Below are 18,074 nucleotides of genomic sequence, written 5' to 3' on the forward strand. Positions count from 1 at the left end.
AACTGAGCACAGATTTTACTTATAAGGTTGTGCCACGGCATGGAAACAGGTGACATGGTCTATTTGGCATGAGCCGCCTATTTGCCCACTCAGGCTTTCCAATTCAGCATTTAAAACTATTGTGCGATGCCTTCAAAAGGTCGGGCTTGAGTCTCTTCCCTGCAATTTTAAGGCAAAAACCTGTCAATCTCATCTCTGCCTGTCCTCGAGAAGTGTCGAACTTCGCTAAATTTCACGAAATACCGCGAGATTGTTATGTCATCACCTGATGATGCCATCGGCCATGACCGGGTGTAACGTCATCACCGGATGTGATGTCATCACGTCGTCACATCCGGTCAGGTATAAGAACCGGAACTTTCGTGGTCATGGTGATAATGATGATTCGGCCGTGACTGCTGGCATCACCAGGCGGTTCACGCGTATACGAAGCTGACCCCGCCGGGCGTTCGATTCAGGTTTTCATGCTGGGCTTTCATTTGACAGTTCTTTGAACGCCGCACCACGCAGCATACAGAAGCAGTAAAGCAGGAATCAGTGGTGCTTCACACAAAGTTATCGCCACATCACACTTTTGTGGTCCGAAGTGCCCTGAAAACATTTTTTTGTTGTGTGTGGATGATGCATTTTGACAAGCTTGGAGCTAAATAGGAGAGCTTCGGGATTGTTTAGAAAAATATAACGCCCCGTTAACACTCCTTACGATTTGCAAGCGAGCTGTTTACAGTCCTCTCTCCTCAAACGCACTCTTGCTCTCGTGATCTACGCTGGCACGTCTGCTCCTACAAGGTCATCATAACCATATCAGCCCAGGGAGAGGATCAACGGCAAGTCGTCGTTGCGAGCTTCGGCGGAAAGTAATCAGCCGCCTGAGTGAACAGGTAAATACCAGAAAGAGTACACCAAGTTACCGTCCTCGACCACCACAGAGGTCATCCTCCCCCGGCGACTCCCTCCTTTCCCTCCGCTTCTACTCGGAGCGAGTTTGCTCGGTCACCAACGCCGTTCGTGATTCCCATGCGGCTAGCGGCGACGAGCGTATCGCGTTAGAGGCCTGACTTGTATGTCTGCTTGGAAGCCTGTGTGTGTGTGTGTATTTATATAACAAGTTTATCGTCATGCGGACATCCTGGGTGTTGTTCGTGGTTCTTCTGGTTGCACTGCGTTACGCTTGGACGTGGTTGCCTTTAGTACCGACGCTGTCCGAATGGTTGGGCACGGCTTTGGTGATGGTGTGCAGTGCGCACTGGCTGGCGCGGTTCCTCTGGCGGCGATTTTTCGTCACGCTAATCAGCGGAGATGGCAAAGCGGTGCTCATTACTGGTAAGTGCGTTAATGGACTCTCCTGCATTTGAACGGTGGGCTAAAGTTAATGGAAACCGGTGTCAGTCAACGATCCCTGTTCTCGTTCGGCTTTTTTTTTTTCCCGCCAAAAAACGTCATTAGGTTTTCAACTCAGGACCCCAACATAATTTTATAACGGTCGTGTCTTGCTAATATGGGCACTTTAGCTCCCCACTAAAACTGTTCATAATGCGAGTCACAAGTAATAATCATTAGCCATAAAAATAAGAAAATTCATTAAAGAAACGTTTGTGATTCATGATTCAGTTTTTAAAAATTCCATGCATAGGGGTTGGTAGTGAGGGTGAAAATAGTGAGTTGTGGAGAATTGCCATTATGTTTAAATACACTGCGGTGCAGTTTGAAGCCATTAGTGGAACATGAGGCGTGTGATGGGTTTTCTTGGAGCGATTCCATTGTCTGTCACCGTGACTGTTCCTTTTCCGCGAACTGTAGTACAGTCGGCGTCACCCTTGTGTAGAGCGCTCGAGCAAGAGATATCGGGCTACAAAAGCCGAAAATGAACTCCAGCTCCATACTTCTGGGCCAGGTGCTAGTCTCTACCTTGGTTGCGGCTATCTGTGGCACCACTTTCACTCGAGTGTTGCCGCGAGAACCTACCAGCTGCGACGATATCTGGCCTTACTTACAGGGCTCGTGTCTCCCGAGACCTCTACATAAGGGTGACGGTCGACTGTACATACACAGGAGTTCTGTCGGACGTTTCTAGTTCGTTGCTACACTTGGTTTCTCATCTGGTTCCTCATAAGCTCTAGTTATCAGTGGAACCTTTTAAATGCACGTGGAAACTTATTTGGAGTGAGTATATCTACGCAGCGTGCCTTTCACCGTCTCAGAAGCTGCTAATAGCTATCCTTTCAAAGCTAGTCATGAAACAAGGCAATTCGTACGCAACGTCAGCTGTGCGCCTTGGTGGCGTAATGCACGACCCCCACCCTGGAATTTTTTTTTTTGTGTGTGTGGACATTCGAGCACCGCGTTTAGGGTATAACGCGATAGCGTTAAGCTACTAAGCTATAAATAACATGTTGAAAGCAAGACGGGATAGCCTCAAACTACTCAGCTACCTTTTAATCCGGCTACCAATCATAAGTACCCACCTGGCACGTAAAGCCTCGCTTTAATTAAGTCGCAAGAACTTACCTGCGTGAGTACCACGCCACACTTGGCATCGGAGGCCACTAGGGAATTGATTCGCCTCACCGCCTCAAACGAGCAACTCGAGTTGGCAGCTGCTTCCAGCTTTCTGACATCATACGGTATTGTTGTGTTGCACAAACCATCGAAGAATCAGTGCTAGCCATGCGTGTCAGACAGCTGCTACCACCTGCCACCGCCATGCCTTGGTATTCCGCTCACAACACCGACGCCGACACGGATGACGACGCCGGCTGTTCTAAGTAACCAGACCTTTTAAAGTCATGATGTTAAAGAATTCAATAAAACAAAACCGAGCCCCATTAAGCCCTTTATACTACTGTACTGTTTTTCAACGGCGGTCAACAATCAGAGCACTTAAAAAAAAAAAATAGAACAACCTTGTTTAAAAAGTTGATCTTTTTTTTTTATGATCACAGTTTATATAAAAGGGGAACCAAGACAAGAATCGTCCAATGTTAATCCCACCATAAAATGAAGAAAATATTCTCTTGCTCTTTTTAAGCGTGATGACATTCCTTCGGCTTCGCCATGGGGTTAAAAATTTATATTTTCAAACGTTTTTCGCCACTCTACTCAAGTTGTTGTTGTGGCTGTAGGAAAAAGAAAAAGAAAATGCATGGGCCTGCTACTGGCTTTGTAGCTGAGCCACATCCGCTGCCTCGTGCAGACAGAAGAAAGTAGAGAAAAAAGCAAAGGAAGAGGGAGTGAAAGACGCGCGCCGCAACAGCCGTCGTCCACCATTTATGCAGTCGCGGGGGCAATGACTGCTTACAACAGAAAAAAATTGGTGGCCGGCTAGCTCCCGCCGCAAGCGGCGTTGACCTGCCGTTCCGGCCCCGTAGGGCCAGGAACAGCCACCCTCCTTTGCCTCTCTACTCAAGCCCGTGACCTCTACGCCGAGGACGACTTCGTTGCCTCCGCTTTGAAGTCAATGACCTTATTGCATAGCCTCAGGAATTACAAACGTTTGTGTCGGCGGCATGCAGTGTAGTTGTGAAATCAGCCTGCATTTATTTAGTTAGCGTTTTCTTTCTCACAATTTTTCCATTCATGATGGGGCTGCTCCCTGTACTTTTAGATGGCGTTAGTGTATAACTCCACGGTGTATACCATGGCCTGTTAACTGTGGGGAAGGAGATCGCCTCTCACACCGCACAAGCACAGATTAATTCGTACTCAGTCTTTCTGTAAGGAAGCAAGAAGGTATCGGCCTCAATTACTGCTGCATAGCTTCACTGTGCCTTTGTTTGCAAGGGGCTGCTTTCCGTATTGATAGGGCGAAAATGCAGTATGAATATCTGACCTTCAGAAAAGGGGCTCATAGTTAGAGTCGTTCATATTGACATCTTAAATGGCATGCCCAGAACGTTAAAAACGAGCTGATTGTACTATTTTTATTTCTTGAAATACGCATATGGCATTAAAAGCGCTGAAAAGAAGGTAACAGTGAAGGGGACTACGTCACGAAGTGTATTATGCGATGTCTGAGCATATGTCCACATATGAATGCGTTACTGCCTCTGTAGTCATGGTAGCATATATTAGTCAGGCACGATCCAGGCATGTTGCTATGCCAAAGACAAATGTTTGCATAACATTATCTTTAATAAGAAATAAACAATAATATTAATATAACATACAAGGGCCCGGCCAGTATGCTTAATGGCTTAGTACCAGGTGACTACTAGTAAAATATAATTAAGATTCCTTGAGGTCGGCAGCGAATATGAAAAAGTAGTACATTTGGGCTTAAAAGAGTATTAAATGACTAAAAAAAGGACTACCGGAGACAGCAAGCTCGTAGGAAGATCTGCTGATTCGCAATCGACACTACTGTGAACACAACACTGGAAGGAGTAAGGAGTGGAAGATAAATAGCCTGCTGAGGAAATGGATGAAAGAAGACTGTACGTAACCCTGACGGGAAAAAGGAACATGAAAAGAAGTTATGCAGTCTCCCTTTTTTTCGGTCATGCTCCGTCAATACATAGGGCAGTACCAATATTTCCGACTCAGTCCCAAGAGCGAAGGAACGATAGAAAGGGGTAAAAGCAAGGAAGGAGAGTCAACCTGAACACTGCTCGTTTGAGCAGCATGGTCGCTATTTTTGAAGTAAACACAACGACGGCGGGTTTATAGGATACGGGCCGGTGTTTTCAAACTAATATGTTTCATTACCACGAAATCAGAAATCAGGCTTCAATACAGTATGCGTCCTTTGAGTCAGCCATGTTAAGATAACATTGCAACAAGTTCCGAGCGCACTGCTCTACCTCTAGTCCTCGGGACATGAATTGATTCGAGTGACGAACTCCTAAACAATGAAGATTCTGTCTACTCCCCTTTATTCCCATCCATGGCCATGAGCCTTCCCAATCAATAAAGGACATTCAATCAATCAATCGCTCCGTAGCACCATGGCCGCCACTTATATGCAAGTAGCGGTTTATCGGAGGCCCGCCGCAACCACAATGGCGCCTGTTGAAATGCGAGCATGCTTGCGGAGCAAACGTTCTTCCGACGTGACTTACAAAAAATTCCGGCCGTAAACGCCCGAGCGTTAAGCCTAGCTTTATCAAGACTTATAAACCACGAATCGTGACCAGCTAGCAAACCGAGATGCGGGTTGAGATCATCGTAGGAACCAACGACGCACTCAGCGTCTAGCAGCACATATTGAGCATCCCAAGGCGGTACCCATGGCAGTCGCATTGAGTCAGGTTCCTAAAGCACGTGATGGTACTCGAATGTGCCTGTGAGGCATGGTTTAGTAATACGCGTTCCGATATTTTTTTTTTTCTTTATTACGGTGTAGTCAAAATTTGTGAGGTTTGGTCAGTATCAGCTCGATTGACTTCCTTCGGTTCCTTGCAAGAAATAATGATGGCGGTTCAGCACACGGGCTTTCTTTGAAGGGTAAACAGCACCGAGGCAACGTGGAGACCCCTGCCCATTTGACGCAGATGCGAAACGCGCAGCACAAAACAGAAGAAACAGGTCGAGGTCGGCAATCTATGCTTCGACGCCCGGTGCACTGCCCCGATCGGAAGGAGCGTGTTCGGGGAAGTAAAAAAAAAAACAACAAAAACGTTGCGGGCGGAGATAAGTGGTCAAGGCTAGCCTGTTTTGTTGTTTGTGAGTGCTCCGCGGAGTTTCAGGAATGCATGGGTTGTTTCAGCGGAGATTATAGTAGTTGTGTTTAGGTGGGCTTTTTTAAGGGGGAGAACGCTGTTTCTTTTTCCGTGGTGTCTGGGATAGTGTGCATCACAATGTATCTAATACTTGCTGACTGGGAGGATGTTTAAATAGTATTGAATAGTTACTTTCTATCAGTTACTGTTAAGCCTCTCCTTGACTAAGAGGTTTGCAGCCTATGGCAAGTGATGTGCACGCAAGCTTTAAGATTTTAAATAAATCCTCTTTCCTCGCCGCTGCAGCGCTAGCAGTTCTGTGGCCGCTCGACACCGAAACAAAAAGCGCCAGTGAACGCTACGTGATTGCGGGCCTGCGCTCTGTGCCAGCACCCTCCCACCGGTTGCGAAGCAGGCACGTGATGCTCATTATTTTATCTGTCGTAAGCTCGTAAACGCGGCTATAGCTGGCATAAAATTGCTGTCCTTGAAAAATAGGGACCACGATTGGGGGGTCGCGATGTCTACCACTTTCCTCGTAGTCTATCGGCGAATGAAAGATTTCAACATTTCATGAGCGTACGCTTTGTCCACATAATCCGAGTTTTAAATTCCGGGAAAAAATGAAGAGCCTAATTTACTCAAGCTGCACAGATTTAGTGAATACGTTATTCAGTGTTTCGTAAGTAGAGCTTTTTGGGAAGCCTTTTAATTGTGAAGAAAATGAAGGCTATTGTAAGATATACTATGAGCACATGCTTATGCATAGCGCAAATTTGCTTTTGTATAGTTACACCTGCACTCCTATCGAGTAAATAAAACCACCGCATAGAAAGCCAATGGGCTCCGCTCTTGGAAACAGTCGCGAGGCAGCTGTGGAATATCGTTGGAGGCTTTAATGAACGTATTGATGGGAGTGGTTTAAGCTTGCAATGTATGATAATATGTGTGTATGAAGAAGTATTATGGTATAGTCTCGATATATTCTTCTTCCGAGCTTCTATTTGACAATGAAATTAAGCACCAGGCTGTGCTAAATAAAAATGTAATAAGGCTGTGCTAGTTATTTAGATGCATATTATGTTCCTTTGTCTCGTTATAGACCCATATTCTTATTTACTACCGGCAGTAAATTACGGGGTTCTGCTGAGTTTATACTGCCAGTTTTTGGTTCTTACTCCCTAGCCCCTTTTTTGATTTTGTAGAACCGTAAAAAGTATGCTTTGAAAGGGATCAAAACTTAAGAAAAGGGATTATAAAAACCTATGACCATTGCGTGATATATTAAACTGCTGCTGTAATGCTCGAGTGGTTAGTGGGACTTTCATCTGTATGCAGAAAGGCATGACTTATTTTCCCTTGCATTTGCACGACGTGCATGATGCTTTTATGAAGCTTGTCCATCAACAGCATGTCTGTGCATATCCCGGAGGATTGTAAAAGGCCTGGTCAGATTAAATGCACCAGTCGGTTGTAGGGTAATCAATAACGCGACATGCAAGACACCTAAACTGTCTACGAAGAGCCTGTGTTAAACGCAGGCACATATCTTGAAAGCTTAAAAGAAGGCACATGCTGTGGGTTTTCTTTGTGTCTGGCATACTGTGGTCCTGTGTTCATAAACGTAATTTCATTTATTACTTCATTCAGCGAGGCATACTTTATACACGCCTAGCTTTATGAATATTCGGCAACTATGTCCACATCTCCTAGCTCATTGCAAAGAATAAAGTATCACTCAATACAGGAATTTCAGAATCGTAACCGACTCTTCCTTGACGCTGTAAAAAGTGGCGTAAAGAATTCGTCCTGTATACGCTCGCACCATTTCCTATAATCTAGGAAAATGCACTGAACAATCTAAATTTTCTAGACGATTTCTTGTTCTCAGCACCATGCAGCTCGTAGTCATGGTTGTGCAAAATAAAATTATTTTTCCAGGTATCCTGATCTGAGTGGATTTTTAACAGTCACCCAGAAGGATTTTATTGTGCAAGAAAAAGATATTAACAATGTATCCGCTAAACTGGCTAAACTCGAACAACTTCCTTCCTCGGACGCTATAGACTAGAGAAAAATACAAACAAACACATTCCCTAATCTTCACATTTTAAATAAGATAAGCCCAACAAAATACACGAGTTACTGTCCTTGGTGCGGTGCAAGCCCCACACTCTATCACATCTCTTGGGAATGCCAGGGCAAACCTGACCCAACGTTACTAGTGCCATGCCCGACACACGAGCAGTGGGAGGCGGCCGTGACCAGCGACAGCCTGGACCAGCAAGCCTGGATTATCCAGCTAGTCCGCAAGTCAGCTGCTGCCAGCGGAGACCTGGACTAGGGGCACCGACCACCCAGCTCCTGCGAATTATTACTGATTATTAATTAAAAGTTTTCTCTCTCTCTCTCTCTTGTTTGGTTCTCCTTTGCGTTTCAAAACTGGGATGCCGGTGAAAGACGAGAATCACATTCCCAGATTTTTTCCCGCGATGATGATGGGGTTGGCTCGTCCTTTTTTAGCGGGTATAAACTTAGGACACCGGCAATCAGCAACTGGCGCCAGCTCTAGGCAGCCAGCAGCGACAACTACGATATATAGTGGTTTTAAACTTCTAATTTCGAGGAACCTGAAATGTCTGAAGGTAATCTAATGACCCTCACGACTGATCGTTTTTCCATATTTCTTGGGCAAAGGTAGTGATGAATTTCCACTGCTGTAAACAATGCGAGTTATAATTTTAGCGGCATAATTAGTACAACAGGAACACTAACCTGAAATACGGTTTCATGGCACATGTTTATGTCAGAGACGATGCAAACAGTCAAAGCGCCTACGATGTTTTCTTCGACCTTCTTATAGGTGTTTCACCTCTCAAAGCGTCTGATAATGACGTACTTGCTTCCTTTTCTTAGGTCATGAATGTTGTTTTACATTACTATGCCCTCTGCCCTATACACCATGGTTTGAGTGTCAATACACTCTTTTCGCGTTTATTATTATTTTGTTTGTCAATTGCAGGCTGCGACACGGGCTTCGGAAACCTGCTGGCAAAGCGACTGTGCCGAGAGGGCTTCATGGTATATGCCGGCTGTCTTGATTCCAACAGCGAAGGAGCCATGGTCCTTAAGAAAAGCCGGAACATCAAAGTGATGCAGCTTGACGTCACGAAGGACAATCAAGTTGACGAAGCTCTCGACTCGGTCAAACGTGACATTGGTTCAAAAGGTGCACTTTACACAGTGAAAACATGTTTGGAGTGGGCAGAATCCGCTGTTTTTGGAGAAAGGCACGCACGGCTGTCATCTTTGGGCAAAGTGTTAGTTTGAACAACACAAATATTTGCTTATCTGCAACTATAATCGATATCGTTTAGCTTTTGTTTGGTTTAGTTTGATTTGCTATGGAATTTAGCGTGCCAAAGGTACATCTACTATAAGAGATGCACAGTGCGGGCAACTTAAAGTCTGGGCTGCCTGGACTAGCCTGAGCTTCCTCTATAAATCAATTTACAATATTCAAGAAACAATTATGAAAACGGGACCTTGACCTGATTATGTGTAGTTTTCCACCATTCTGTGGTGTCTACCGAAAAGTATAGGGCGGCTTCCGTTCCCTAAAAATGTATTATAAAGAAAAATTGAAGAAAAAGACGCGAGTTGAAAAGCGGGTGTTAGAGAGGCTAACTCTACAACACTGCATAACTATGTTTAAGTCATTCTTTAACCCCCAGAAGTTTTCTTAGGCATGCAACAACGTTGACGTTACAGTAAATCTTGTGCACATCAGGGGCGATGTAACTGTTGCTCATTTGTAAACAGTTGCAATTCGCCACAGCCTGTTGTATTAATTTATTTACAGGTCTGCCACAGCGTGGCTGAGTGCTAGACACTTGAATTCAATTGTGATGACAAGAAACACAGTTATAAATATCCGAAATTGATTAGCAGGCAATGGAGGCAGAGGATCATCAAAGTTCTTCTTTCAGAAAATAAATAATTATGTTTAGTGGTGCGGCATTGCGCGTAGCTGTTATAAAGGAGACTGTCACCTATCTGCTATAGGAAACACGTATAATGTCATGAAAAAACGGAGCACGGACTTGGGTGGAACGCGCGTGCTCCAGTGATAATTCCGATTATTGCCGAGATCCTCTTCAAAACTTAGTTATGTTTATGGATATGAACACCATTAATGGCTTACGTGGATCACGCGTTTCGCATAGGATTTGTTTATTTTAATGCTAATACGAGCTGGTCTTCGTGTTTATCGGTGCAAAGCGGCATTGACGGAACCCCCAGAGCTCAGTCTAGAATTGTGACCTTGACATTGGCTCTCACAAACGTGGGAACATCTGTTACTCCAGAGGATATGTATATGCTCATCTGTTGAGAGCTCAGAAGCAGACGTTCGTGTATTGAAAATTTTACCGGTTCTGTATGATTCTTTCTAAGGAAAAGAACATTTGTTTAATGATCAGCTACGTTACATACAGAACTAAAAATTGCGGGGGTTTAAGCATGGCTTGAACCTAGTGATTAAGCGAAAGATGTGAGTGCTGCAGGGAATTTTTTTACGAACACCTGTATTTAATGTGCCGCTGTCAGAACTTTCGAACCAACCTTCTGTCATAGTAACTCGCTGTCGCCATTTGCCTCTACCAACTACCGAGTTATTTGTCTTCTTCTTCTTGTTTTACTTCTACTTCTTCTTCTACTACTTCTTTTACTACTTCCTCTTCTTTTTCTCCCTTATCTTCTTCTACTTCCTTTTCATCATTCCTCTTCTTCTTCTTCTTCTCCTTCTTCTTTGTTTTCTTATTCGTCTTCTACGGTGCCCCGGTTCCAGACCGACGGCTTGGAAACCTACAAACTAACTAAAAAAAGAGAGGACTGATTTGTAAAATGAAAAGCATGTTCTTTCGCGGAATGAAGGAGCGGTCTTAATATACACTTTCAAAAAAAGTTTCAGATGGTCAAAGCTTTCTTGATATAAATACGCCTGTGCAAATATACGAAGTGTTTTAATACGTTTTTTCATATCTTCAATGGTAATTAATTACTTCACACCTGCAGAGCTGTGGGCTGTGGTGGCCAACGCCGGCATCGCGAACAGCGGATTCATTGAGTGGATGACCATGGAGAGCGTCATCAGGGTGTTCGACGTCAACGTCTTTGGAGTTGTTCGGGTGGCAAAGAAGTTCCTACCACTGCTCAAGAAAAGTCGTGGCCGCATGGTTATTGTCACCAGCGCCTACGGTCAGTACCACTTATCACAGAATGACGCATATCTATACTCGTAAGGGCGCCTACGCTGCTGGTTACCGCCAAACATTACTGGTGATCTGAACAGCGCTTGTTAACGTATTTGCATGTGAGCAGATTAGAGGGCAAAGCAAATAAATAAATTTTTCAAATTGTCGGGCTCTGTGAGGTCTCGTTACTTTATTCTTCCTGCCTAGCTCAATGGTCAAATCACTTCAAAAATCCAAAAGAAACTTTGAAAGTGTCTCTCTGGCTTTAACGTACAACCACTTCGTGGTAAAGATGTGGAAGATTAATTGGGGCCCCATTAAGACTTAAGAGCTTCCTCATGAGCCCTCCTATGTTTTTTTATTTTACCGCAACAAACTTTCGTACTAATCTTCACGCTTTCTTTTAACCTTGTGAGCCGACTGCAGCAGCGTATTCTCCTAGGGTTTTTGCAGCTGTTAATTGATGGGTGAAAATATAGTGAATCTGAGATGAACTTGTCACATTTAGTGTAGCCGAATGTAGACTTTGCTTGAATAATATTAGTTAAAAAATATACTGTACATCGGCTTCGCATACGAGCTATCAATTAGGATTTGTTTATATCTTCTGCATTCAAAATTCATGCACGAATTTCGTCTATGCATTTACTTCTGTGTTCTACATTCGAGGCAATATTTGGACAGCCGAGGCAGAATTGGCCACAATGACTTAAATGTTCCCCGTGTTGTGACTCCAAAGAAAAAAAAAAGTAGCGGAATAAACAACACCCCCTGAACAATGCGGGCAGCAAACAGCACCCATAGACGCAATGAAACTTTTCCAGAGAGAGAGAGAGAGAGAGATAAAGAGAGAGAGATAGCAGAAAAGAACTTGCAGGTAGCAGGCTAGCATTGCACAACACGGTTATTCAGAGACAGTTATGGGGATATTTCACTGAGCGTTTCAAGACAGCGGCAGGCGTCGAAGTGAGGAGAGGAAACTTCTCCTGTTCAATTTTAGATAATAGGGGAAGTGGGAGAAGAAATAAGAGCGGAAGTTGAGGAGTGGCCTTGTGGCTTCCGAGGTTACGACAAGATCTAAGGGTGTGCATACTGAGGCTGGGGCCAAGAAAAGAATTTCGCGAGTGGCTATGAGGAAGTTATGGCGAAGGTAGAAGATAAGAGGATGTGAGGGCAGTTGTCACGGGAACAAATCAAACGGTGGGTACACCATGGGAGGAGGAGGAGGTCATGACGAGAAATGAATGTGGGGCACAAGCTAATCAACGCGTCAACATGCGTATAGAGGTCAACTGTAACTGCTGTAAACTATCTCTCGAACTAAATCTAGTTCTGATCATCACTGCTTACATGTCAATCCAGATTCACCTGCGCCTGTCTGACGGCGTGAGAAAAAAGTGCAGAGTTCTGTAAACACTTCTTGTTATCACACCGCGAATAACGGGCGAACATTTGCATTACCCGCTCTAACCATCCTACGATTTTTTTTCCATCTAAAATGAAGGCGAACCACTTGACAGTGACGTGGATATCAGTAAAGGCACAGAGTACTTCTACCACCACAGCGAGGCGAAGCCCCAAGTAATGGCCGCGAACAGCTTGCGCTGATAATGGCAGACTACTCTACTGCTATACCCCTTGACTCCGCCTTCATTTGCTCAGACCTTATCTTATCATTGCCCGCTAAACAACCTGCTCCTCACCTTCCTTATCGCCCTTATCAACTCTCGGGAAAGTTCCCGTGGCAACTATCCTCCGCTTTAGCCCTGTATAGTATAGCGGTTAAGAACTGTTGCGGTGATATATATGCTACTAGGTCGGAAATACGGAGGAGCATCTGCCTAGAGAGATTCGGGCGGTTCTTGGGGAAACAAACACTTTCACGCATGTCTCCACATTGAGCAACGAATAGATCTTGCATTTTACCGGGTATGTCGTGCCATGTGACGCTGCACGTACGCCTGAAAATCCAGTCCTGTCCGAAAAATAACCACGTAGAACAGAAGTTTCAGGCGGCAAACGTTCCGGTGGATTCGAATTTGTAAATGTTCAGTTTTAAAGCCCACATAAACATATTCACTTAGATCACACTTTTGGCACATATCGGAATACTTTCTTTCAGAAGCGCTCCGTAGCATTATTTTCAAATAAAATGTGTGGCGGTCTTGTCCACGTCCCTCTGTAGCTAGGATTTCTGACAGCGCTACAAGCCCCGTCTACTAAATGTTTCAGCGAGCGCATACAGTAAGCTCAGTTTACGACTATTTTTTTATTCCAATACTTGCCGCCCTGACACTATAAAACAAAACTCATAAAACAGAGGCAGGGAATAGTTGCCCATCCTAAGGGATAATGCCATTGTGTTACCGGAACAAACACCTAGACCACGTGGTTTGTTGCAGATGCGCGTAGAATCTGCAATTGGAACGAGAAAGAGGAAGAGGTTTTGGGACTCGGGGCGCGCGGGAGAGATAGAGTGCCATTAGAAGAGACCAACAACAACAGAGTGCCATGTTGGCATATTGACAAACGTGGGGACAGCCGAGGATTAAACGCAGTATAGAGGCGTCCTAGTGCCTTCCCTCCTTCTTTTTAAACGTCCTCTTCGTTGCGGGGCACAATGATGGCGGAAGAAAAATATAGTCGTAACTGTTTTCCTTAGTCAGGAAATATTGATTGCTGAAACACCCCTCAAAACAGCATGGTGCCGTGTGGTTCCGAAACGTGCTCTGATGAAGACTTCTTTTTGTAGTCTTACTCTCGAGCGGGCGTGCAGAAGGCCATGTGACCTACGAAGCAGTTCTGGGGATGTACTCTATAAGAATTGGCCATATATTTTTTCGATTTTTTTGGCATGACGACAGTATGATGGCAGCAGCGATGAAAGCAAGAGATGACCAATCACAAAACTCGCAAAATGTGGGTTCACACATGTAAGGTACTTTGAGCATATGCCGCGTGTACCGCCTAACCAATGACTACGACATTCGGTCATCGCGAGGTGTCGAGATATGCTCTACAGATAACCCAAGAGTCGGTTTCTACACATTGACGCAGTTATTAGCGCTGTTATAGTTCATGGATTCAGAGAATAGTGGCCATTATTATGAGACCAGATGGACTTCATTTAAAAGGTGTATAAGAGATTTTTGTTCTTTAAGGCGCTTGATTTCGCCTTGAAATCGAAAACTTGGAAGTGCTCCCTGCAGTAACTGTCCCCTTATTTTGCCTCTTGTGTACTTGAACGAATACCAATCTGCGCGGCTTGCGTATTTGTCTTAGCGCACAAAATAGCTTTTACGAGGCACGCCTGATATATCCCAATAAACGTGTTTCCAGGTTCCTGCACGTTCCCATTGGCCACGGCGTACTGTATGACAAAATATGCGGCAGTTTCTCTCGTCGACGGCCTGAGAAGAGAGCTCTATGGAAAAGGAGTGGACGTAGTTGCCATTGAGCCTACCCTGTACAAGTAAGTTAATTGACCAGCGTAAGCCATTCTTTTGCTTCCATATATGGGCGTGAACCTCTTGGGTTTTGCGATTTATAATGTCAGTTCTGCCACACGCTAACATGTCCCGCAATATTTTGTTAGCGGCAGCTCATAACCAGTGATGCATACAATTTTATGATGACCACTCTTTTCCTCTGCTAGGAGGCAGTAATTTTTGTAGGCTTTAAGCAGAGATCTAAATGAGAATCACTGCACTGTGCAGGGTAAATTATACAAATTGCAGTTCAATATTCCTATCATGAGGTTTAACTGGTTCAACAGAAAATTTACGTTTATATTGTTACGCTAACTCCAAAATTTGCTTTAGGAAACATAGGGAAAAAAATTCAACACACTGCACGATTTCGATCTCCACATCTCTAAACAGGGCGTCGTTAATTTCGGGTGCCTGTTAAGACCTGTGTCAATGATCGCTGATTGTTGTTCTCTTTTGTGGCATCCAATTTTGGTAGTTAGTTGTTTGCAATACGTTTAAAGCTATTAAAACATTGTTTGCCTCTACAAAAGCCTGAATGACTTGATAAGACACTGTTAATAACTTATATCGTGATCATAGAGTACAAACGAACTGATGCTTGCGAAAGGTGTAGCTGTTCAGCAAAATCAGCGAACGCCCAATGGTAGTCTTCAGAACTCTAAACAGGGCGTCCTTAATTTCGGGTGCTGTTAAGACCTGTGTCAATGATCGCTGATTGTTGTTCTCTTTTGTAGCATCCAATTTTGGTAGTTAGTTGTTTGCATTACGTTTAACGCTATTAAAACATCGTTTGCCTCTATAAAAGCCTGAATAACTTGCATTGTGATCATAGAGTTCGAACGAATTGCTGCTTGCGAAAGGTGTAGCTGTTCAACGAAGTTAGCGAGCGCCCAATGGTGCTGCACTGCCTTGCATCGGGAATGCACGCTGACATACATTTGTGATTGGGCGCCACAGCGTTTTCTATGCTTACAACCTACAGATATATAATCGAAAATTGACCTCCTCAGTTCGAAACTCCATCTTCCCGTAACAATGTGAACACTTATACAGGCAGTAATTTGGCTTTACATTGCAACAAGTGCGGGTGCGTGTCTTTTCTGGATAAATTCTAAGGCGTTTCTGGGTTACACATTTTAAACTCAGTATTAAAAAAAATGCCTCAGTGTTTCAGTCCTGTGCTCCCTGTCCTAATATGCGCAGGACTCCCATCAACGACAATGTTGGCTCTCTATCGCACGTCGAAAAAGACTTGAAGAAGCAGGCACCGGAAGTGCTCGCTGACTACACGGAGGCGGAGGTGAAGAGCTGGATGAAGACGGCCACCAGCTTTTACGCCTACAACATGCGCGAAGATGTTAACGAGGTTGTAGATCAAATGGTGGCAGCTGTGAGAGAGACGGACCCGAAGACCTGTTACCCGGCCACTGGTCCTCTGGAGTACATATCGCTTTGCGTGCTTAGGACTTTGCCTGGCGAGGCGGTGGACTATCTAGTCTCTGGCACGCGAAAGATCTTGAACCTGCTTCCCTGACCATACTTCCGTTATATTGCTTGCAAAATTAAAATTCCTGCTGGCACAAGGGCTCGTGGGAAATGGACGGGGTGTAAAAGGAGAATAGAGCTTAGCGTAGCTCCTTAGACAATATTCCACCAGCAGTAGCTGATTGGCGCGTGCCGCCGAAACATATGGAGCTGTGCAAGTGTCAGGCCAATGGGTCTTACGATTTTCCGCACCTGCTCTGTAACAAAGGCAGCTGGCTTGATTTGAAGGATATGCTTTTTGCGTTCGCAAGGTGACCTCCTTCTGTGACGCAGATAGCCAGCCGTCACCCACTGACATCCTGTCAAGCCTTCTTGTGTTTTATTCAATGTGAAATTACAATGTAATTAGAGTGGTAGTCGAAAAGAAAGCAAAACTCTGAGAGCACTGCATGAGCTGCACGGGAGAAATTCGAAAGCCTGAGCGTTGATGATCGACACTACGGACGCGTAGTCATTTGTTATTTTTAGGTTCTGTTAGTTATTTATTTTTGTTTTCATTCTTAATTGTAGTTTGTTTCTTTCTTTAATTGTATTTTTTTTATTGCCTTCGATTCCCTGCAGAGTCCTCGCCGTAGAGAAGTAGATTTATAGACAAGTTCGCAGGAAGCCGACGTATAGTTTCGATTAGCGCGCTCGGCTGGCACATGGAAGGATATGGCGATTCTAGTGCTGTCTTGGACTCGATTTTTTGTAATTAATGATTGCTGTTTATTAATTATTGGTTCACTGTTCAAGCAGACATAGTCTGGTGATATACTGTACTTCATTATACTGCACTATACTGACGCAATCATAAGACAATACATGTTCTCACGTTAAAAAAAAAAACGACATGCAATCGGTGGGATCCGATCCCACGAACCGCGAATGTCGCTTTTGGTCTTCCATCGACTGTTGTTGTTGTTGTTGTTGTGGTTGTCCTCATAAAATGGCGCATGCCTACAAAGAGGATTGGCCATGACCAGGTGGTGATTACAGGTTCTGAGGTTCCATTGTGTATAAATGAGATAAGAATTTTGATAAAATCCAGTTCACTGTCAGTGATGGTTGAGGGTGGCGCATGGGCTTAACTACGGCGACAGCTGTTCAATCTCTTCTTCTTTCTCAAGTATTTATGTAGGCATTACCACGGCCGGCACATAGCGGCTTTTATTCTAATTTCAATTATCTTCGTGATCACATTCTTTGACTTTACCAAAAGAAAAAAAAGAAGAATCGGTAACAGCCAAACATAAATATCATAGTATGCAATAAATTATGTAATAAAATTAATAGCCGCCGCCGTAGCTTACTCCGTGGAGCTTGGGAAGCAGAATTTTGAAGTCGAGGTTTAGGATTCTATGGTTACGTCCTCTGGTTAGTTTTATTGCGATAGCAATACTGCACCAAGTTTCGAACCATCGCGTATCCCTGACGGACGCCACGCTTGACCTTGAACAGCCGAGGTGGGGGAGGAGCAGGAGCAGAAAAAGAAGACGAAGAAGACTGGTAACTTATGCTCTCGCGTCATACTCTTAAAGGATGAGCTTAAGTGTCCCCAATAATGCAGCACCTTACACTGATAGGGCGTGATAGGGGAATAATGTAGGAGGCAAAAGAAGTTTCCACCGTAGCTATCGCAATTCAACTAGGGTTAACCAGAGTTAAACCACAACTAGTTTTTTTTTTTTCTAATCACTCATCTTCATGATTACATTATTATTTCACATTGATCGAGACCAAGAAAAATCCCGTGCACTACTTTTTCTCGCCGGCTACGTTGGGTTACTGCCAACGTGGAGCGCTGTGATATAGATGTACTTATGAGTTTACTATATTTATCAAAATGGCAGTGCCTCTCCGACAGCTGGTCAATGCAGGCCCAAGTAAAGACACCTGATGCTATTTCAGCGCGCACACTACGATCTACAACGCATTAGTTACCCTATAATCCGCATTATTTCTTCCATGCCGAGGTATATCTTGCATCTTTCATTTTTTCAAACATTTTGAATGTAACAGCTAAACTGCCAAAATATAGCAGGAATAATTGTTTAAGATAGAAGGATCTTTATTCAAGACACTCGACATCGACGTGTGCGTCCTGGTTGTTGTCCTCTGTCAGCAGCCACCCTTTTTTATACATT

The 18,074-nt window shown here is 44.2% G+C and overlaps 1 protein-coding gene across 1 annotated transcript; it reads left to right on the plus strand.

Annotated features, from left to right (window-relative positions):
• The first annotated feature begins 1,118 nt into the window (after window positions 1-1,118).
• Window positions 1,119-16,081, plus strand: LOC146173465 (retinol dehydrogenase 7-like). Its single transcript, XM_084583675.1, has 5 exons — window positions 1,119-1,323; window positions 8,680-8,886; window positions 10,734-10,916; window positions 14,252-14,384; window positions 15,607-16,081. The coding sequence occupies exons 1-5, from the start codon at window positions 1,119-1,121 to the stop codon at window positions 15,935-15,937; spliced, it is 1,059 nt and encodes a 352-aa protein (XP_084439801.1). The 3' UTR covers window positions 15,938-16,081.
• Window positions 16,082-18,074: the final 1,993 nt, after the last annotated feature.

The sequence above is a fragment of the Amblyomma maculatum genome, chromosome 11 (genome assembly GCF_055883805.1).
Source record: "Amblyomma maculatum isolate TAMU_Amacu chromosome 11, ASM5588380v1, whole genome shotgun sequence".
Lineage (NCBI taxonomy): Eukaryota > Metazoa > Arthropoda > Arachnida > Ixodida > Ixodidae > Amblyomma > Amblyomma maculatum.

Coding starts and splice junctions, on each gene's coding strand:
- LOC146173465 (XM_084583675.1), top strand. CDS start 1,119: ATGCGGACATCCTGGGTGTTGTTCGTGGTTCTTCTGGTTGCACTGCGT. Junction 8,887..10,733: donor ACGTGACATTGGTTCAAAAG/GTGCACTTTACA, acceptor TCACACCTGCAG/AGCTGTGGGCTGTGGTGGCC. Junction 10,917..14,251: donor TATTGTCACCAGCGCCTACG/GTCAGTACCACT, acceptor ACGTGTTTCCAG/GTTCCTGCACGTTCCCATTG.